General features: G+C 45.4%; 1 protein-coding gene across 2 annotated transcripts in view; it reads left to right on the plus strand.

Moving 5' to 3' along the window:
- Window positions 1-415: 415 nt before the first annotated feature.
- Window positions 416-23,443, plus strand: part of BMERB1 (bMERB domain containing 1) — a gene marked incomplete at both ends in the record, with an annotated part of 93,530 nt that continues 70,502 nt past the window's right edge. Inside the window, one exon of one of the 2 annotated variants that reach the window (XM_080908140.1) lies at window positions 416-541. In XM_080908140.1, the coding sequence (XP_080764266.1) occupies window positions 416-541 (126 nt within the window). The remainder of the gene's footprint in view (window positions 542-23,443) is intronic. The other variant, XM_080908141.1, reaches the window with a different exon arrangement.

Consider the following 23,443-nt stretch of genomic DNA (forward strand, 5'->3'; position numbering starts at 1 on the left):
CTACCAGTCCTCTAACAGATCCCAAGCCACCCACAATGCTAGATCCATCTACACAAAGCCTATCTACTGGCTTCAGCGTGGGCAGGTGTCTTATTCTTGCTTCATTTGGGGGTGATTTTTATTTTAGTTGTTTTTGTTTTTGTTGTTCTAGAGAGTTTATCATCTGTCCCTCTTTCTCCCTACCCAGCCCCCAAACCTCCCCCCTCCAGCCTCCATTGCGCATGTGTTATGCATCCCTCCCCCATCCTGGGTACCAGTTGGGCGCTTTCGGGTGCTGGAGATTGAAGAGATGGAGCAGCTTCCTCAGCAACGCCCTGCCCCTTAAAACACTGCTGTTCTGAGCCGCCTTCCTCCCTGCAGCCTTCAGCAGGGATGGAGTGAAACGGACCCCTGGACTTGCCTGCGGGGATCAGCAATGGAGTTAAAGCAATCTCTGTCTGTTCATCTGGAAGCCGAGAAGCCTCTGAGGCGCTATGGGGCGGTGGAGGAGACAGCATGGAGAGCGGAGGGACTGGCAAGTGAGTGTTTGGGCAGGGAACGTGTGGGAACAGTTGGGGACTCTCTTGCTGAACTGGGGCCCCCTAGAGCAGACTGGAACGCGGCGAGCTGACTGAGGAAGCGCCCCCGCAGCTGGGTTTCCAGTGTTGCACAACAGCACAGTGTTCTCCCTACAAACAAAAGAGGGGACCCTCCAGGGCTGGGCTGCACTCGGAGGCTTCTCTGGAAATCGTGAGACAGCTAAGCTGGGAGTCCAGCTGAGCGGGACTAAGGAGCAGCCGGAAGCTGCTTTTGCCAAGGACCATCTTTCTGCATCCCAGGAGGGATGCTAGAGTGTTGGGATGCTTGAGGGCGCAGGAGCCAAGGGCAGCTTGGAAAGCGCCCACATATAGAGATGGGGGAGTGTCTGCATGCTCTTTCTGTCTTGAGGTTCAGGGCATAGCTGAAATCTCAGCATCTTCCCACCTCCTCCTGGGTCAGAGGAGAGGTGAAAGAACAAGCAGGGGCAAGGTTAGTGCTGTAACCCCCCCATCCCCCACTTTATTAGCCCTTGACTCAATGATCCAGTTTGGTTTGATTCAGCTCTTGGAGGTGGTTTTACTCACAGGTTCTCTCCTCGGTGTTTTTGTATCAACAAACATCTCTAAATGAATCCAAGACTTGCTTTTAATTTGTTGGTCGCAATACTAGAAACTCTGTAAACAGTGGAGACTATCTGCAAAGTCTAAGGCCACTGATGTTCCTATGACTCTAGGGGCTTCCCAGTATGCCCTGGTGTAGCCTTCAGGACTGGAGAAAGCCCTCTTGCTTTCTCTGGGGCCCTGCAGCTACCGGCTCTGATGGGGTCTCTGGGCTCAGTGCTTTTTCCTGCACCAGCCCCTGCGTTATATGCACTTAAACTATTGTAAATATGCTGTTTTCCTACCCTCCCTTGGGAGAAAGTGTGTGTGTGTACACACCTGTGTCAATCCTGTGTGTTTGTACACACACACACACACACACACACACACACACACACCTTTATGGTTGTTTTCTCCATTTTTGGAACTATGGATTCAACAACTCAGCTATATTGTGTTTGGATTTCAAGTTCAAATGTCTTCATTCCTGCTGTGATAGGTGTTCTAATGCTTCCAACCTCTTCTAATGCTTACATCTTCTTTCTCCTTTTAGACCTAGGTCTGTTCTTCTGCTTCATCCTTTCTGAACCCTTTGGTACTTTGAGGTAACCTAGAGGTTGCAGGTCTGTGGTTTACAAGCTCAAAATAATACCACTCACGGCTGCCTTGTATTGTTAGATTGCCATGTTCTTAAACTTCAGAAACACCGCTTAGGTATCCCTGCTACAACCTTGTGTGGCATTGTGATGCCTTTTGTGTGGATGAGAAGGCGGGGGCTTGCTAGGTAACACACATGAAAATGACAGGACCAGGATTCAGACCCAGATTAGCTGGACTCCATCCATTTTTCATGAAGGCTAACTGCCTTCATAGTTTCAGGAACCTTCCTGGGTCAGTTTCAAAGATGGTCAGTAATTTTATAAGCAGATAGTGGCTGTGTTGGTCCCTGAACTCCACAGTGCTTGGTAGAAGCGACACAGTCAAGGAACCCCTGGTTTGACTAGGGCTCTGCTCTTTCGATGACCATGTGACAAGGTGTGTTTCTGTCCTCTAGCTTTGCTCTTTGAAAGTGGGGATAATAATTTATATACCATGTGGCTTTGCGTACAAAGCTCAGGTAAGCTCTCAGGACACAGCTGTGTTTCAGTAGTTCCTGTCATCTGCAGAGGCAACTTACTTTCTTCCTTTTCATTCAACTGCAGAAAGTAAGACTGAGTTAAAACTGCAATATTGGGCATAGCTCTGTGAGTTCTAGGCCAGCCAGGGCCACAAAGTAAGACCCTGTCTCAAAACAAAAACCAAAAGCAAACTGAAACATTGATCAGTTCCTTAAAGCATTCTCTCCTCTTTCCCTCCCCCACCTTCCTCTGCCTGCCCCCTCCCCCGTCAAGGTCTCATATAACCCAGACTGGACTCAAGCTCTTTGTAGCCAAGAATGACCTTGAATTTTTCTGCCTGTCCTTCCAAGCGTTGGAACCCGGGTGTGTACTAACATACCCAGTTCCTTCTCATTTCCCTGACTTTTTATTGGGACCAAATTTGAGCACATAGGGCAAACTGAGGTAAGAATTCGCTTTAAACCACATATCTTCCTAAAAATTTTGTTTTTCTGAGTCCTGGCTGTAGATTCCCTAATTCTTTTTGTCCAAAACCTCCAAGATTCGTAGACTTGTTTCTTGTTTCAGTGCCAAACGAGTTTCTTATGTGTCTTGGCGTAGATCCCCAAACCAACCCTCCGCTCTTTAAGCTTCCACGACTGAAATATCAAAGCGGGAAACCAGAGGCCCCTGGTAGATTCTCTATTCTGGCAAGTTTGGGAATTTTAATTCCTTTCTCTAATCAAGCATTTTGGGGTTTTTGTTTATATGTAACCATCCTCTCAATTCACAAGCATTTATAGAACCATCCCTCAGGTCTGAGCCTCCATTTATTAATGAAGTGTTGACATTAGTAATACCGGGGCTATGGCCAAACAACTGCCCAGGCAGTACTGTGATGTCAGACATGCTGAAGAAAGAAAGAGCCCATTAAAAAGGTTCTGCTTCACTTCTATGTGTGTTTAACGAGTTTTCTAAAGAGCTGAAGAATAGAAAGATGGCAGCCGTGGATGAGGCTTTGTTGAGTGCCTCCTTTCACTCCAGCTAGAGTACTTAGGGTAGAATATTTATGTGCTCTGACTTACAGATAGGGTCTCAGGGGAGGCTGGCCTCCAACATGCTATATAGCCAAAGATGACGTGTGTGTGTGTGTGTGTGTGTGTGTGTGTGTGTGTGTGTGTGTGTGTGTGTGTTCGCACGTGTATGTACTATGCACACATGTAGAGGTCAGAGGACAATTTTTAAATTTTTTTCCATTTTTATTGGATATTCTCTGTACTTACATTTCAAATGTTATCCCCTTTCTTCCCACTCCCATCTCCCCTCCCTCTCCCCTTGCTTCCATAAAGATGCTCCCTCTCCTAACCACCCTCTCCCACCTCAGCACCAGAGCCTCTCCTTCCATCAACCAAACTCAGGCTAAACCATCAATTTAGCTCTTAATCTTGAATTTCTGATCTTCCTGCCTCTATTCCTAGTTTGTGGGTGTGCACCACTAACCTGGATTTGTCATGCTGGGACTCAAACTTGGGGCTTTGTGTATGCTGGGCAAGTGCTCGACTGACTGAGCGACAGCCCATCTCTCAACAATAGCATTTATTTAACCTGTCGCCATTCTTATTTGTGGTATTGTGGTACTGAACACAGCACACGAATGCTAGACAAGCACTCTGTCACTAAGCCATATTTTAAAGCCATCGAGTGTGGAACCTACACAGTGATCCAAGTAGGACTTGAATTTGGGGCCCTTTCCAGCCTGTACCACCTGATACTCCGTCAGCTCAGTTTTTAGATGAGAACATGTGGTGTGCCACAGTCACAGTAGAGAGGGATGCCAGTGGGATGTGAAGGTACAGGCCTGACATCGAAGGACCAGAGAGGCAGGAGCGTCATCTTCTGCTACAGAGAGTCTGAGGCTAGCATAAAAGGTTCCATCTCAAAATCAAATAACTAAAAAAAAGAAAGAAAGTGAAAGAATAGGAGTTCGAAGTCAGGTGAAGTTAGTTAAACTAGCCCTTGCCTTTCCCAGCTCTTTACCATGGGCATATAGTTGAACTATGTTACTGGCTGCTTTATCTGTAAAATGGGAATAAATGGGACTAGACAGATGACTCAGTAGTTAAGAGCACTTGACCCAAGTTCAGTTCCCAGCACCCACACTGACTCATAACCGTCTGTAAGTCTGGCTCTAGGAGATCTAATACTGTCATATGAACTGTACAGACACCCACCTGTGTGCCCACACAAATAAATAAAAATAAATAATATAAAATGAGGATAATCATAGTAATGGATGCTTGGGACTCTTGGAGAACAGAATGAGGTCATTTATCACACAGCCTGGTCTGCTGGGAGCCCCAGGTCGTAACAAATGGTTGTCATAACAGGACCCAAGTGGAAGCCCCTTGTATCTGCAGAGATCATTGAGAAGTAAGGCTGATGACTGTGTTCATGCTGCCTTCTTCACAGAGTGTGCACAGAACAACAAGTCAGCGCTCTGCCTCCTGGGCCCATTTCTATTTCTAGGGCCTCATAAATGATAGAAAACCATCTAGTGTTTTCTCACTTAAAATAGATTCTAAGAAGTTGCTTCTATTAATCCTTTTCTTCTTCAACCGTTAGCAGGTACCCCAGGTTGGCCTCAGAGTTGACCTCCTGATGTTTCTACTCCACCTCCCATTTTGCCATAAGCAACAGGGTCCTTTTTTAATAACTCAGTTGGAAAATGCATAGTGACATTTCACTGTGGCGAGATCTATAAAAATATTGCTTTCAACTGACTGTAATTGATTAAGAGAGACACGAAGACAAGGTGCCTTTTGAGAAAGCTCAGGGCTTTTGAAAATCACAGTGGTCTGTTGTCGGGGCCATATCTTGGCTGATCTGAATTCTTAAAGGATGATCAAAAACTGGGGTAGGGGATGTGGGGGAAAGATGACCTTGACCTAGATTGTGTGTTGGGAGAGGGGTTTGCCAAGGGCATCCAGCCCATGTAGCAATCTTCCCAGAAGCCCCTGGAAGATGACTGTTATTTACAAGTCTAAGGGTGTGAATGAGTAGCTGATCATTAACTGACCCGTATCTCTAGTTTAATAAACAACACACAGCTTGAAGCAGTGTGACTTGCTGCCTATCTGTGAAGCCTTTGTTGAGGGAAAGGGTTTCTGCACCCTTGTCCTTGGTTTGACTCATTTCCTTTGACTTCTTGATTAGGGAGGATAATTGTATTATTTCTCATTTTATTTTAGCATTATTCCTTCTTCCTAACTATAAAAACAATACATTTACTTTTTGTTGTTTAGAGTCAGGATCTCATGTATCCCAACATGGTGGTTTGAATAGGTTTGGTTCCTATAGATTCATGTGTTTGAATGCTTGGCCATAGGGAATGAGTGGCGCTACCAGGAGGTGTGGCCTTGTCAGAGGAGGTACATCACTTATAGGCAGGCTTTGAGGTCCTGTGCTCAGGTTCGGCCCAGTGTGGATGATAGTCTTCTGGTTGGCTGTGGGTCAATATGGAGAACTCTTGCCTCACCCAGCACTGTGTCTGATTGCACAGTGCCACGCTTCCCACTGTGATGATGTGGGACTAAACTGTAAGCCAGACACACTAAAGATTCGCTCTTATAAGAGCTGCCTTGGTCATGTCTCCCCACACAGGCTGGCTTCCATTTACCATATAGCCAAGGATAACCTTGAACTCCTGACCCTCCTACCTTCACCATGAGAGTACCAAGATAGCAGACAAGTGTCATCACCCCAGGAGTGTTCTAAGACGTGTACATACATCCTGAGCAAGGCAAAAGCCCTCCTGTTTGGAGGGTTTACTTAGGGGACATCAGGACATTAGCAGTGAGGGTATCAGATTAATATCTAAGCAGTACTCTAGTCATAATAGATATTTCCTGAGCATTTTTAGGGAGGGATATTGCTCATCTGGGCACCAGGGAGCAACTGTTTGACGAATATCGTGTCATTGTGGCATGCAAATAGCAAGGGATCCAAGCTCTAGATGCAAAGACGTTTGGAATATTCGAGGAAGAGGCAGGTGGCTGAGGCAGCTGGAACCCGGTGAGTCAGGGCAGGATGGATGATTAGTCAGGAAGGAGGCAGGCCAGATATGGACTGTAGTTATGGTTTTAAGAAAAGTCTGAAGCTTATTACCATGATAAGGCATGTTGCTGGGCCATGCTTTTCCATGTATTTTATGTGTTTATTTATTCTCTATGTGGCGGGGCATGTGGAGTCTGTTCTCTCCTCCCACAGTGTGAGTCTTGGGGTGGTCAGTCTTGGCAACAAGCCCCTTTACCCACTGAGTCATTTTGCTGGGCCCTTACCTCACTGAGTCATTTTATGCAAGGGACAAGCTGAGACTGGCTTTCGTTTTGAATGGACAACTGTGACCACATGGCGGTGCTTGAGCCTCTCTGAAGCATTCCTTCTCCCTTCCAGTGACATCGTTCTGAGCAAAGGGGGAATTTTCTAGAGTGGGGCAGGTTGCTAGGGACAGCGACAGCATGGCTGGCCTCAAGGGGGCCGGTCACTGAGAGAAAAAGAAGACAAGCGTCTCCTTATCCTTCCGGTAGGCAGCAATCTCAAGTTATGGCTACTATGGAAGCAGGGGTGTGGGCTTATGAAGATGCTGATATTAAAGAATTAGTTTTGCTTTTATGGCAGTCTTCAAATTCCTGGTGCTCCTCCTGCCTTAGCTTCCTGACTATCAAATTTACAAGCCTGTATTTGATGCTGTGTTAAATGAAGGGGAAAGTCAATGGTGTTTACTCTTGGTATCTGTGTTTCTCTGTGTAGCCCAGGCTATCATGGAACTCATTCTGTAGACCAGGCTGGCCTTAAACTCAGAAATTTACCTGTCTCTGCCACCTGAGTGCTGGAATTAAAGGTATGTGCCACTGTGCCCTACTCTTTGTATGTAAATGGTTATTCACTGCTTGTTAGTAATAAGCAGTCCCTGGAACTCAGCTGTGAATACACAGTCTTTCACTTCTCATTGCAACCTCTGACTAGGCAGGTCATAATTCCAATTTTGTGTTTGGGGAAAACGAGGCATAGGAAAATTAAAGAAGTTGGTGGCGGACTTCTTTCACATTTTATTTATTTGAGACTATGTAGCTCTGGCTGTCTCAAAACACAGGCTGGCCTTGAACCCACAGAGATCTGCCTGCTTCTGCCTACCAAGTGCTGGAATTAAAGGTGTGTGTCACTATACCCGGCCTGCTGAAGGTCTTATCTCTGACACCAAATGTCTTTTCCCAGGGGGGTCTGTTATCCCTGGCCCAGTGCAGAGGCTGCAGGGATCAGAAATAAAGCAAGACATAGCCTGGAACCTCAAACAGCATACAATTACGGGGAGAGGGGTTGCGGTTACAAGAACACCAAAGCCTGGAATAAACCAGTGCTCCGTGTCAGCATGAGCAGGACATGAGGAGAGACTGGTGCTCACAGGGCCTGAGGCAAAGACGAGTGTTTGCACTGGGCCTGTGAACTAAGCAGTTTCTAGAAGAGAGGCAAGAAGGGCATTTCAGGTTAACTGCCAGTTTGAAGAGAGGGCAACTCAGGTAAGCCGCCTGTTCAAAGCAGGGAGGACGAAATTTCAAAGGCCAGAGTCCATGCACTGGCTTTGGGTTTTTCTTTAATTTTTTTCTGGTTTCTTTCCTCTTGGCTTAACAAAATATTCGTGGTCTCGAAGCCAACACAGGCAGAGGCTCTCACATGCTAATCATGTTTCCCGAATGCACATGCAGGCTCTTCTGGAGTAGCCTTTCAGACACTGCTCATGAGCACCCCTGAAGAGGCTAAGCACACATTCCCTCTCTATTTGCTGGACAGGATGAATGCCTGCTGTGTGCTAGCTTCAGTGGCACAGAGTCTAGATGGGTCATGCCTACTGTGTACTAGCTTTAGAGGTACAGAATCTAGAAGGTAAAGCCTACTATGTGCTATCTTCAGAAGCACAAAGTATAAAAGGGCCATGCCTACTGTGTGCTAGCTTCAGAGTGGACAATACCTAGGGAATGACAGCTGGCACACATGCACATATCTGCAAGTGTGCACACAAACATGCACATATCTGCAAGTGTGCACACAGACATGCACATATCTATCTGCAAGTGTGCACACAAACATGCACATATCTGCAAGTGTGCACACAGACATGCACATATCTATCTGCAAGTGTGCACACAAACATGCACATATCTGCAAGTGTGCACACAGACATGCACATATCTGCAAGTGTGCACACAGACATGCACATATCTGCAAGTGTGCACACAGACATGCACATATCTATCTGCAAGTGTGCACACAGACATGCACATATCTATCTGCAAGTGTGCACACAGACGTTTATTTTAAAAAATGACTGCTAGGTTAGTGGAGCTGAATGCCCAGTGCCCATCACATTATCCAGCACCTAGACCCTTCTCTTTCAATCAGTGGGCATTGAGTTGGGAGACTGATTTCACGAGGCTGTGGTGGAATGATTTCATTGTGTTTTGTAATCCTTTAAAGTCATGAAACTGAACATTACTGTGGGTAAGTATATTAATTGAGTCTCAGTCTGCATTGGCTGCCCATCTCCTTGACATAGTTTATTACCAAGGCTTTACTTTTCTTCAAGAAGCGAAATTTTAAGATTACAAAGATATAAAACTGGAGTGGTACTATTGTTGGGAACCAGTAACATTGACAGTGAGACTGTGGGTAGAGTTGGGGGTAGGTTCCCACAAGCAGCAGATGCTACCACAGGTGGGACACTGTTCTTTTTCCTTTTTTCTTTTCTTTTTTTTTTTTTTTTAAGATTTATTTTATGTATGTGAGTACACTGTAGCTGTCTTCAGACACACCAGAAGAGGGCATCGGATCCCATTACAGATGGTTGTGAGCCACCATGTGGTTGCTGGGAATTGAACTCAGGACCTCTGGAAAAGCAGTCAGTGCTCTTAACCACTGAGCCATCTCTCCAGGCCCCAGGGCACTGCTCTTAGAGTAGAATTACACAAACACAGAGAGAGGGGGCAGAGAGACAGACAGGTGCATGCACATGCATACATGGCACACACACACACACACACACACACACACACACAGAATGGGGGATGCACACATTTAGCAGGCTGGTCCATGTCTTCTTAGCCTTTTGGCTAACATCAAGTACAACATACTGGTCCATTCAACAGCATTTGGCTTCATTCAGGGAACAGGGACATGCTGGTAGAATTGTGGCGTGTTGCAGTCTTTTTGGAAAGTAGTCAGATAATAGCTCAACATTCAAAATACTCACATGGGGGCTGCAGAAATAGCAGTAAAGCATCTGTCGTCCGTGTATGAGGACAATGCTGTAAGCCCAGCACTAGAGAGATGAAGATGGGAGGATTCCTGAGCTTCACTGGCCACTTCGTTTAGCCAAGTCAGCAAGTTCCAGTTCCAGTGAGAAAACCTGTCTCAAATATTAGATGGATCGAGATAGGGGAAGATATGTGACATTAGCCTGTGGTCACCATACCCTTGTGCACATTCCCTGCTCCCACAAAAACATAAACATGTGCATATACATCCCACACGCACGCACACACACACATGCACACACACATGCACACACACACATGCACACACCCGAGTCTGTAAAGCTGCTATATGCCTATACACAGAGGCCACATGTATGCCTGCATTTGCATTATAAGTTTCTTAATATGGAAAAAAATCTATTAATCAGCTTTGCATCATGTCAACAAAATACTTGAGGTGGGAAGTTTGTGAAGAGGAAATCTGTATTTAGCTCATGACTTTGGAGAGTCAAAGGCTAAAATCAGTTGGCTCTATTAGTTTGGTTTCTGGTAAAGTCAGCGGATGTATGTGTGTATGTGTATGTGTGTGTGTGTGCGTCACGTGTGTTGTATGTGATCTAGTTAGGGTTTACATTGCTGTGAAGAGATATTGTGATATAACAACTCATAATAAACAACATTTAATCGGGGCTGGCTCACAGGTTCAGAGGTTCAGTCCATTATCATCAAGGCAGGAACATGGCAGCATCCAGGCAGGCACGGTCCAGGAGGAGCTGAGAGTTCTGCATCTTGTTCCAAAGGCAAACAGGAGAAGACTGGCTCCCACATGGCTAGAAGGAGGATCTCAAAGCCCACACTCACAGTAACACACTTCCTCCAACAAGGCCACACCTTCTAACAATGGCACCGTGGGCCAAGCCTATTCAAACCATCACAGTGTGAATGTATGTGTATAAAATATATATCATATATATGTATATTTGTGATATACCACACACACACACATACATATATATGATATATATAGTGTACCCCAGTTTCCTAAAGGTGACTTAAAAGTGACTTAAAGACTTCTCGCTAGTCCCCACCTCCCGAAGGTACCACAGGACTTGTCAATATTGCCATGTGGAAGACCAGCCCTTAGCTTCCCTGGGCCTGTGGAGAGACAGTGGTCATCTTCCAACCACACCAACATGGAAGAGTGAAGACTCCTCTCAGCTGCATGCCAGGGGTTGACAGGGAGGGATGCAATGGGCAGAAAAATGAGGACACAGTGGAGAGCAAATAAAATCAAGAGTTTCACTGGGAAAATACACATAAAACCCTAATTGTATGTATGTGCTAAACTGTGCTTGAAGGCTGGGAGAAGGGACCATCACTTCAGAAGTGTTCAAACTGTGTGGAAGTTTAGTTTTATCTTACAGAATTCTTTGCATCCCAACTCTACAAGTATTTTTTGTGTGGTTTTTTATTTTTTTAAATTATAAATGGAAGTCAGTTTTTCAGACGAGGACTCACTTGCTGCCCTGACTAGCCTGAAGCTCTCTACGTAGACCAGATTAGCCTTGAAGTCACTAAAATCCACCTGTCTCTGCTTCCCAAGTGCTGAGGTTAAAGACATAAACTACTGTGCCCCACAATACCTTGTCTTTTGATGCAGGATCTTTCTTTTACCAGTTTGGTAGCCTGGCTGGTTAATAAGCCCCAGGGACCATTCTCCTGCCTCTGTTTCCTCATCTCTGACACTACTATTTTATGTTGGAGACAAATTTGGGTCTTGATGTTTGAGCAGCAAGTGGATAAGTCTGAGACATAGCCTCCACTCCTGGAATCTGCTATAAAGACAGTAATTTCATCCATAAAGGCTTTACCCTCATGAGCTTAGGGTTTTTTGATTTTTTGTTTTGTTTTGGTTTGGTTTGTTTTTTTACAAAGGCACACTTTCTTATTTCCTCATGGTGGGGATTAGTTTCAGTGTCTGAATTTCAGACATTCAAGAGCAGTCTGCAATGGGCTCCTTGGTCAAGACAGGAATGAAGACAGTGGAAAGCTGGAGGTGTGACCAGGTTTCTCTCCAGGGGTGAAGTACTTTTAACCCTTAAGAGGAACTGCCATCTGACAAGGAGCAAAGATGCTGAAACGATTTCCATGTGGTTCTTGCCATGCCCAGATTTCCAGGGTGAGATAGAATGTCATCTCTCTGTGTTTACAGGTCTGTGTAAATCTGGAGACCCACTATCCATCGAGGTTAGACCCATCTGTCTTCAGCCTCTTTGGATAGACACTATGAAGGTGTCAATGGAGCTCTTCCTGGTGGTCACAACGAATGAAAACTGGTCCTGCAGAGCTGTCTGCTGGGCCTCAGCAGCTGGGGTAGGTGCCAGGAGCTGAGCAGCCCCGTTCCCTGGGGGTCCATTCTGTCTTAGTTATTTCCCAGAAGCCAACTGGATGGGAGACTTGGCTAGTTTATTCATCTCTGCTGACATAGCTCTTTTAATAAACGGAGGTAAGATTTACAAAGTTAGCCGTGGCCTTGTGTCCTGGTTACTTTTTCTGTTGCTCTGATAAAATACCTGACAAAGCAACTTAAAGGCAGTTTGAGGGTTCCAGTCCATCATGGCCAGGACATGAAGGCAGCAGGCACTTGAGTGGTAGCTGCTTGTGCTGTATGCAGTCAGAGAGCAAGAGAACGGTGGATGCTGGTGTCCATCTCAATTGGTCCAGGACTGCAGCTCAGAGAATGGCCCTGCCCATAAGTGTAAGAGCCAAACCAGTAAGCCCTGCTTTCCCAGGGACAAGATAACTTCCTGGAACACTACACCAGATACACTTGATCGCATGTAGGTGGGAAGAACATAGGCAGGAAACATGTCAGGATGCGTGCTTGCCCCTGATTGAGCCTGATGGGAAATGCAGTGAATTATGGGTTTTGCCATTTTAAGTCCCTACAAAACTGTAACCACTCCCTGGAATCCCAGAGTGGACCTGGCCAGAGTCTATCCCGGTCAGTAGTTGATTAAAGTTTGCTTCAGATTTGGCTCAGAATTGTAGAACTGGGTTTTCTCTTGTGAATCTCAGAATTAACCACAGTTGAGGCAGATTTTCCTTCCCACATCTATTAACCCAATCCAGGTAGTGACTCACAGGCTTGTCCAGAGGCATGCTTCCTAGGTGATTTTAGTCCAGGGCAAGTTAAAAGTATCTTTTCTGTTTTTCTTTTGAGACAGGGTTGATTGGGAACCTGATAGGTAGCTGAAGACAACCTTCAATATCTGATCCTGTCTCTACTTTTAGGTGCTGAGATTAAAGCGCACTCTCACACCTCATTTATAAGGTGCTGGAAATGGAGCTATGCAAGCACTCCAACTGGGCTAGAGCCCCAGACCTTAAAGTTTATAATGTGTTATCATTTAATGTACTCATAGATATTAGCTGCCTCATTCTAAGACTCTACAGGAAACTGTGGTGGATTACCGGAAAGAAATCTTGTCTATCCTATTGCTAGGTTCATGACTGACATCCCACTAACGAATGTTGAAAACAAGAGAAAAGGCTAAGAATCTATCCATGTGGGTTGAATATCCTTTATCTGAAACTTTTGGAACCGGAAGTATCTTAAATGCTGATTTTGAAATGTTTGCATATATTTGCATCCCCATAACGAGATGTCTGGGTGATAGGGGCCCAAGCCTAAACACTAAATTGATTTGTGTTTTATATATTTCATATGCATATAGCCAGATCATTTAGTACCATCTTTTTAGTGTATTTCTGTGTTGATTATGACTTGTTACTCCACACTGGGTATGGATCAACTTGAATTGTGCTGTTGGTGCTGAAAAGGTTTCAGGCTAGGGGTGAAGCCCGGGAGGAGATTGCCGGCCCAGGCCTATCCCTAGTGCTATAGGAGGGAAAAAGATGATTTCACCCTTTTATGTGCTGGGCATGGCGTCTTGTACCTATACCTCAGAACTTTGAAGGCTGACACAGAAGGATTACCGTGAGTTTTAGGACCGTGTTCCCATAAAATAAAATATTCCATGTGTGTAAGCATTTAAAACTTTTGAGGTTTTGTGGGACCATGTGGTGAAGTGTCATAGGACTGTGTGGAGGCCAGAGGTCAAGCTCAGCTATCATTCCTCAGACTCTGTCTACCTTGTTTTTGTGCATGTGACAGGGTCCCTCACTGGCCTAGACTGGCTGACCAGCCAGCCCCAGCGACTCTCCTTCCTTGGCTTCCCAATCCTGGAATTACATGACACTGGCTTTTTTCATGAGCTCAAAGAATCAAAATCAGGTTCTTGTGCTTGTGCCGGAAACGTCCCCAGTTCCCTGTGTGATGCTTCCTCCCTTTGTGTGTGGGACAGGACACCTGCCGCTCAGTCTTCAGGGAGTAAGACATGAGGATGTCCAAGTAACCTCCCTGGGTGCCATGGAGCCATAATTCGGACTAACGTTTGCCAAGCCTCATTCTGGCCCTTCTCCAGGTCCTTAGCACCCACTTTGCTATTTTTCCTTCTGATGGGTATTTTTATATAATCGAATTAATCTGACATGCGACCTTTTGTGCCTGGATCATTTCTTTACATCATCTTTTCAGGGATTCCCTGAGTTCTAGTATGCATCAGCACTTCAGACCTTGCTGCAAAATGCTGACTTCCAGGAGGCTACATTCTGTGTACACACCCGTCTGTAGATGGATCACAGAACCTAGTCCTCACTCCATCACTGCATTCTAGTTCAATAGTATTCCTATCCCTCATGTGTGCACATGAATATGTGTGTGCAAGGCAAGTTTCGAGTACGTGTGCATGCACCGACAATCACAATTGTTAAGCATGTGCTCATAGTCAAGCAAAGGGAAACACAATTAGGAGCTTCTGGAAGCAAGAGAAAACTTCCATGCAAAACGGCTTTGATTTCCCTTCAAGCTTTCCTGCCTAGAGAATTCACTGCTTTCAAACAAATTGAAGTGAAGGAGAATGTCACTTCCATTTACAGCCAAAAATATTTCAGCTGGCTGACTAGCCGTGCCCTGCACACATGAGCCCTGGCAGATGCCTCAAGGCCGTCTCTGCAACAGGATCCGTTCCCAGGGACATACCATGTCTTCTGTATTGCCACCTTCAAGCATCTGGGTATTAAATGACATCTTAGTAAGCGTGTCTGTGTGTGTGTGTGTGTGTGTGTGTGTGTGTCTGTGTGTGTGTGTGTGTCTCTCTCTCTCTCTCTCTCTGTGTGTGTGTGTGTGTGTGTGTGTGTGTGAGTGAGTGAGTGAGTGACATATGCCAAGCACTTTTATGTGAGTGCTGGAGATAGAACACAAATCCTCATGCAAGCGCTTTACCAAGTTAGGCTATCTTCCTGCCTCATTTCTTTTTTTCCCTCCAAACTGAAATTAGCATTTTTTTTTGATGAAGTGGAAGAGAAAGAGGAAGAGGAGGAGGAAAAGGTCCCAATGGCCAATTCCGCTAATATTCCGACACATTAGGTGCTCCTAAGCAGTGAGAAATTATCTTCTCCAGCGGCACCTTGTGCGCACTCTCATGTTAATCCTCAATTATTTCTATTACTGCTATTGGGCATAGAATTAAAATGGAGATGCTGAGGAGTTGTCACCTCGGGCCACACGTGGGAATCCCCCAAGTCACGTTTGATAGTCTTTTGTTTTCCTTTCAGAGTGGACTGCAGGCCTGCCGTTCAGAGGGAAGACTATGTCCCTAAGGTCTGGGCAGTAAGATATGTATTTGACAATAAGTAGGGCTAGCGTGTAGCTCACTATGTTTGCCTAGTGCACACAAGGCCCTGCGTTTCAAGCTTAGCACTGTAACCCAGGCATGATGTATGTGCCTGTAATCCAAGTACTTGAGAGACAGGCAGAAGGATCCGAATCCAAGGCCATTCTCCACTACATATGTACTTGAGGCTAGCCTGGGCTATATAAGACTCAGTATTTAAGGAAAACAAACAAACAGCCTTAATTAATTTTAATTTTAATTAATTAGTTTTGTGGGTCAACCTCTCTGTTACTTCACACACTCCCTTTCTGGAAAAAGTAAAAGGAAAACAACAAAGCCCAATTGGAAGAGCATCCTTCCACACTTACTACTGTTTCCAACATCCTTCCACACTTACTACTGTTTCCAGCATCCTTCCACACTTACTACTGTTTCCAGCATCCTTCCACACTTACTACTGTTTCCAGCATCCTTCCACACTTACTACTGTTTCCAGCATTCTTCTACACTTACTACTGTTTCCAGCATCCTTCCACACTTACTACTGTTTCCAGCATCCTTCCACACTTACTACTGTTTCCAGCATCCTTCCACACTTACTACTGTTTCCAGCATCCTTCCACACTTACTACTGTTTCCAGCATCCTTCCACACTTACTACTGTTCTGAGCATCCTTCCACACTTACTACTATTTCCAGCATCCTTCCACACTTACTACTGTTTCCAGCATCCTTCCACACTTACTACTGTTTCGAGCATCCTTCCACACTTACTGTTGCATCTTAACGGCTCAGTGGACTATCAGCAGAGATGCTGTAGAAACACGCCGGCATGGAATGGGCAGGTCTCTGGCATGTTTCAGGTGAAGCTCTCAAAGTAGCCAGGTGATAGGCCTATATGCTGACTGACCACCAAACCACTTCTACCTCAGCGGGACTCTGTGTATCACCATGCCCGGCTATGTCTAAACATTTAATATATGAGTCTTTGGGCGGACATTTGAGATTCAAACTATAGCACAGGGTCCAAAACCAAACCACACCTTATATTAAAAGATAATCCTTAGAAAAAGATAAAACTTGGTGACAAAGACTAAAAACAAACAGAAGTTAGATTGTTGACTAGGTCTGGGCTAAGGTTCCGTTTCCCCGGCAGTGTGTGGTACCGAACACCTGTACTCTCTCCCAGCTTTTGGGAAGTGGAGGCTGGTAGATTTGAAGTTCAAGGTTGCACCGTGAGTTTTAAGGCCACCCTGGGCTACTCAAGGCTCTGTAAATAAATAAGCAAACATATCTTTTATTCATCTGAATCATTGGGGAATCCAGGCAGCTGTGCTAACAGGATTTAAAGGACCTGAAGGACCATGTAGTCAGGAGCCCAGGACTGTGTAGTTGATGGGGATCTAGGAATGAATATTTCCAGAGGGACTGGCCTCCTATGAGACAGGACAGAATCTGCGTGTGGGCCAGAATAATTTGTATGTTGTTACGTCTTCCCTGCCACTTATATTGCAAAGACAATGTGAGATCAGAGTCAGACCACCTGCAGCAGTGACCTCTAGCCAGTGTTTGCCACAATCACACAGGGTCCAGGGAGGCATACACCTTTTCTATATAATTTATGTGCATTCCTGAGAATCCAGGTGCTTAATACCATCTCAGGCTAGCTTCAACTACCTTTGCAGCAGATGACCTTGACCTAATCCTGCCTTCACTTCCCAAGTGCTGGGATTACTGGTGTGTGCAGCTATGCCTGGTTTGTGCCGTGCTGGGTCTGGAACCCAGAGATTTGTACTAGTTAGACACACTACAAAGTACGTCTCATCTCCAGATGCACAGAATGATTTCATATGAAACCTGGTCCAGTGAATAGTGATCCTTGAAAGCCTGGAGTCTGCAGGGCTGTAGAAAAGTAACTGAAAATTCAGATATTCACCCACGATGCCCAGTGTCTGATGCTTTATTTGCTTTGTATAAACCTCAAATAGATGTGAAATTTAATGTAGACTGAGACAGAATTTACCCCACACTTGCTGTTACCAATTTAGCTGTCCCACAAACTAAAAATATCCACAATGTACACATATTTTCAGCTTTGACACCTGTGTGTTGACGATGCTTGGCTGGCAGATCAGATGATCCTTGTGAAGAACAGGTTAGCACAGGTTCTGGCACGCCATAGGAATTCTACACACACCTGATGATTGCGTGGTGAGACCTGATTCCCAAGCAACCAAGAAAACCCACGTGTTGGTTCCTAATGAGGTAGGGTTACTGGGCATTCACAGTTTCTAAAAATGTCCTAGGAAATCAGATCACCTTGACCTCTGTGGGTTGGAACGAGGCATCCAGATTTCAGCATTTACTTAGCTGCTGAGCATCTTGGAACTGGCTGCTGGGACTAACCTGTGAGCTTCTGCTTGCCTGGCCTGGCACATGCTGATCTTAGTACCACAGAGAAACCTATCAGAGCCAGAGTTTAAACAGAATTTCCCTGTAGCCATCTGCCTTTCTCTGAGGCAGTGTTTTGTAAATCTTACTCTGAAGAATCACAGCTGTTAATAGGTTTCTAAGAAAAAGAGGCGGGAGTGTAGTCAATAAATTTGCAAATGGCTGGGTAAACATGCAAGGAGGGGGGTTTCTTGGCTGTCTCACTTTTCTGCAGTGCAGACATGCAGTGCAGACATATGCAGTGCAGACATATGCAGTGCAGACGTATGCAGTGCAGACATGTGTAGTGCTGACATGTGCAGTGCAGACATGTGCAGTGCAGATGTGCAGTGCTGACATATGCAGTGCTGACATGTGCAGTGCAGACATGTGCAGTGCTGACATGTGCAGTGCTGATGTGCAGTGCTGACATGTGCAGTGCAGACATGTGCAGTGCTGACATGTGCAGTGCAGCCATGTGCAGTGCTGACATGTGCAGTGCAGACATGTGCATTGCTGACATGTGCAGTGCAGACATGTGCAGTGCAGACATGTGCAGTGCAGACATGTGCAGTGCAGACATGTGCAGTGCTGACATGTGCAGTGCTGACATGTGCAGTGCTGACATGTGCAGTGCTGACATGTGCTAGGCAGGCACACCGAGCCTGAACTGCAGTGTGCTTGAGGCAGAGCTGCCTGACCCCAGGTCTGCCCGAGCAGCTGCTGACGTTGAACTTCTGATCTTCCCGCTCTACTTACTGAGTGCTGGGATTACAGGTGTGGGCCCCAGGCCTGCTCTGCTGGGTCTTGCTTGTTTGTTTTGCTCTCTCTTTTGTTTTGGGTGATGGTGCAAGATTCCCATGGCCCTTTACTTCTGACCTCCTGAACGGGGGAGGGGATTGTGGAGTCCATATCCATTTTCGTTTTCAGTATTGAGGTCAGAATCCAGAGTTTTAATTCACTAATTGAGCTATAGTCTTGAGACCAACATTTAAAACATGAAATAAAGAATACAAATTCCAAGCTTGCCTCTGAGGTACTGAGGGGCATGTTTTTGTGCATCTTTTATCTGCTTATGTTTATATGGCAGGCAGATATCGGGCCATTGTATATTCCACTTTTTAACATTTACTTACTGTGTGGGAGTAAGGGCACACGTGTGACACCGCAAAGGTGTGGAGATGAGAGAGCAACCCGTGGGAGCCACTTCTCCCTTTCTACCACGTGGGTCACTGGGATCACTGCTGAAACGCGAGCACTTCTACCCACTGAGCCCTGTCAACGCCCGCACTGCACGTTTATTACTGTGGACCACAAATAAATTCAAATAAATTAACCTAAACAATTTTGCAAAGCCCAGGACCTTAATAAGAAGAAGAAATGTACTGGAATCAGGTGGAAATCGCTCCAGAATAATAGTTTTTATTTTTATTTTTTTTATTTTTAAGAAAAGCAAACAGCCAGGACTCAGAAGAGAGGCCATACCACTGTGGGTGTCTCTGATCGCAGGGGTGAGGGGTGGGGAGAAGAAAGTATAGTGGGAGATCCCAGCATATTGGAGAGGGCAGTACCAGAAACACCAAGAACAGCAGCAGCAGTGGAGTCAGCCAGAACTGTGTTAAAGGGTCAGAGCTCAAGAAGTGACCCAAGCCCTTTGGAGGAGCTCAGAAAATCATGTGTGGATTCCTGCCACTGGAACAAGAAGCTGAGAAGGTGAAGTTGCCTTGGAGACCCTCAGATGTTAGAGATGCCAGAGCTGTGAAATACCTGCCAAGGAAAGCTGCCGACAGGAAGTGGACCCGCCCAGGAGAAAGAACTGAGTTGCAGTCAACAAAGCTGAAAGGAGTTGGACATCAGACATGAAGATGCAGAGTTGGAGTTTGTCCATCTGGTTTTTGGACTTGCTTTGGTCCAGTGTTTTCTCACTATGACGTTTTAGAATGTATATCTCGTGCCATGATATGTTAGAAGTATGTGATCTGCTTTTTTAGTTTGATTTTATACCGATATTATACTTAAGAGTCTCAGAAGAGTCTCAGAAGAAACTTTGAACTTCGGACTTTTAGACACTGTTGAAACTATGATAGACTATGGGGACTTTTGAAGTTGGACTAAATGCTTTTTGCTTTCTGTTATGGCTATAAGCCTATAGGATGTGGTGTTTAGAATAGGAATGGGCCTCATAGATTTCATGTGTTGAAAATGGTTGGCCCATAGGGAGTGGCACTGTTAGGAGATGTGGTTTTGTTGGAGAAAGTATGTCACTATGGAGGTGAGCTTCAAGTCTCATATATAAACTCATCCAGTGCAGAAGACAGTCTCCTCCTCCTGGTGGCCTGCAGATTAAGATGGAGAACTCTCGGCTCCTCCAGCCCCGTGTCTGCCTGCATGCTGCCATGCTTCCTGCCATGATGATAATGGACTGAACCTCTAAAACTGTAAGCCAGCCCCAAATAAGTATTTTTTAGGTAATTTTTAATTAGGTACTCTGTATTTACATTTGAGATGTTATCCCTTTACCCCACCCCACTCCCATTCCCTCTCCCTCTCCATTTGCCTTCACGAAGGTGCACTCCTACCTGATCCCCCACTCCACCCCATTGCCTTGGCAACCCCTACATTGGGAAAACATGTCCTCCCTGGAACAAAGCCTCTTCTCACATTGATGCCAGACACTGCCATCTTCAGCCACATATGCAGCTGGATCAATAGGTCTCTCAAAGTGCACACAGAGGTTGATGTTTTAGTTCATGGGAGTTTTGGAGGGTTAGGTTGGTTGATAATGTTGTTCTTCCCATGAGGTTGTGACTCCCTTCAGCTACTTAGGTCCTTTCTTTAGCACCCTCTTTGAATTCAAGTTCAGACTGATGGTTAGCTGCAAGCATGCTCAGCTGTATCTATATGACTCTAGCATAGTCTCTGAGGGGGCATCTCTGACTGGTTCCAGCCAGTAAGTACTTTCTGGGATCGGCCATAGTGCTTGGATTGGGTGACTGCATATGGGGTGGATCCCAAGGTGAGGGGGCTTCTGAGTGATTTTTTCTTCAATCCCTGCTCCTCTATTTGACCTTGCATTTCCTCCCATGAAGTATTTTGTTTTTTATACGAGTTGCCTTGGTCCTGGTGTCTCTCACAGCAATGAAACCCTAACCAAGACAGAGGAGTTTTTACACTGGTTTCCCTCCGATTCTATCTGAGTGGGAATCACTCTTGGCATATCAGCCAAGCCTTTGTCTGTATTTGGTTTGTAGCCTTTAAAGGCCCGAGAAAGCAATGGCCATGTTAATGAAGCAACACAAGGGGAAAAGGGAGCTGAAGCCATTGATTCAGATTAAGACAGGTGGTTGCTAACAAGGTTTTGAAAGCAGTGTGGGCTGTTGTGTTGGGCCTTTGAAGGGGGAAAGGGGACATAAGTGGGAGTCCAGGAAACTTTGAGTCAGTGCGAAGCATTATATTATTAGTTTTATATTTTTAGATGTTATATTCGTAGTTTTGATAGGTGCTGTTTTCTGTATTGTGTTCATGTCTGTTGTAAAAGGAAGGCTTGGAGGGAGTGGCCTCTGCCACCACATTTGGTCAGTGCCAGTACAAACTCAGCCATTTGGCTTGTGCAGAAGCCCTTTATCTTAACATCCTTTGTCACCTTCCTTTAGAACTCTTTTGAGAATGCTGGTATCATCTATGATATTGTATGTGTGTATTCATGTATGTGCAAGTGCATGTGTGTGTGTGTGTGTGTGTGTGTGTGTGTGTGTGTAGGACAGAGATCAACCTTGGATGTTCTTTCTCAGGAGTTGGTTACCATGTTTTTGTTTTTGTTTTGTTTTTTAATTTATTTACTTTATGTATGTGAGTACACTGTTGCTGTCTTCAGACACCAGAAGAGGGCATTGGATCCCATTACAGATGGTTGTGAGCCACTATGTGGTTGCTGGGAATTGAACTCAGGACCTCTAGAAGAGCAGTCAGTGCTCTTAACCACTGAGCCATCTCTCCAGCCCTGCCATGATTTTTAAGACAGGGACCCTCACTGGCCTACAGCTTGCTCAGCAACACCCGGAGGTCTGTCTACTTCCACCTTTCTGGCTCTGCGATTACAGGCACACACCTTTGTGTCTGGCTGTTTATATGACCCTAGGGATTAAACAAAAATCCTCGTGCCTTACTGGAGGAACCATCTCCAAAGCTTTCTTCTTCTTTTTAAGCAAACATACAACTGAGTAAACCATGTGAAAAAAATGGGTCCCTTTAAACTCGCACAACTTAGGAAGCTGGGTTGGCTTGAACTTCAGGAATCTGACCCCAAGAATATTATTGTAAGCATATTTAAGCACAGTCTAATTTGGGGGGGAAGGGCTCCCAGTGTGATACAATCCTGGGTGAACACAAGGAGGCATAATTACATAGAAACTCAGTTGAAGGTGCATGCCATTTCTTCCGAGAAGATGGGTCCTAGGGATAGGCTACAAGTACTAGCTGAAGGGTTGGGGAAAGATCTGGTTTGATCTTAGTGTAGAGCTCATTTGGGCTGTTAGCTACGTCCTGACTGTGGGAGCCCAGAGGAGCTCCTGGCCACACAAATAATGCAAAGGTCATGGGAGCTTAACATGGCCTGAGCCTTCAGATGACACACCTGGCTAACCACCTCCGTCCACAGCTGTCTGGGTAGGAAAACAGGTCATAGATCGTTTTTCTTTGAAAAGACAACCCTGCATGTTTAGCATTCCTGATTTTCTTAGTGGTCTGTGGGTGAGAGGATCTTTATGTGCTCCCAACAAGAAATGAGAGAAAAAAATATGAAATTTTTAAAATCTTTGTATGTTGAGTTCCATGATATCTTCTTGCTTGTGTTTGATCCAAACATAGTTTATATTTTAAAAAGTCAAGATCCTTCTTTCTCTTATCACAACTTGAAAAGAAAGATATGGGGTAATAGGACATGCAGCTCAGTGACAGGGTATTTTCCTCAAATGTGCAAGGGGCTTGACGGTGCACACGGTCATGATCGTGATGGTGCACACGGTCATGATCATGATGGTGCACACGGTCATGATCATGATGGTGCACGCGGTCATGATGGTGCACACGGTCATGCTTCTCCTGCTCTGAGAACTTGGCTTCCTATTAATTGAGTAATGACAAACTGTTCCCCACCTTGTCAGGTGCCTGCAGTCCACTCAGTGGAAAGCACTGCTTCAGCAATGGGGAAACTGGTTCCAGTATCTCTGTAGGCAAAGGAGTCTCAGTGTCATAGGAAGGTCAAAGCATTTTAGGCCTAGGAACGTGGCTCAGTTGGTAGGAGTACTTGCCCAGCATGTGCAAGGCCCTGGGTTTTGTACCACCTTACTAGGTGTAGATGTACACGCCTAGCAGGTGGGTGGTGGAGGCAGGAGTATCAATAGTTCAAAGTCATCTTTAACTTCAGTAATAAGGCTAGCCTGGGCTATGTGAGACTCTGCCAGAAGATAAGACAAAACCAAAAAAGCTTCCTCTAAGGGCTGGGGAGATGGCTGAGCAGGCAAATTCACTCAGTGTGCAAGTCTGGCCATGTTTATTTTGGGTCCCAGAACTCATTTCAAATCTGGACACAGCAGCACAATGTCCTTAATAGTATCTGTGGATACAGGGGTCAGTCTGGGCTCAGTTAGCTTGACTTACACAACAGCAAAGAGATTCTGACTCAGACAAGGTGGAAAGGTAAGGACTGATGTTCTCTGTAATGTGTGTGCACCTGCATGTACAACGTGCATGCG

Source organism: Micromys minutus (genome assembly GCF_963924665.1).
Source record: "Micromys minutus genome assembly, chromosome: 31".
NCBI classification, from domain to species: Eukaryota; Metazoa; Chordata; class Mammalia; order Rodentia; family Muridae; genus Micromys; species Micromys minutus.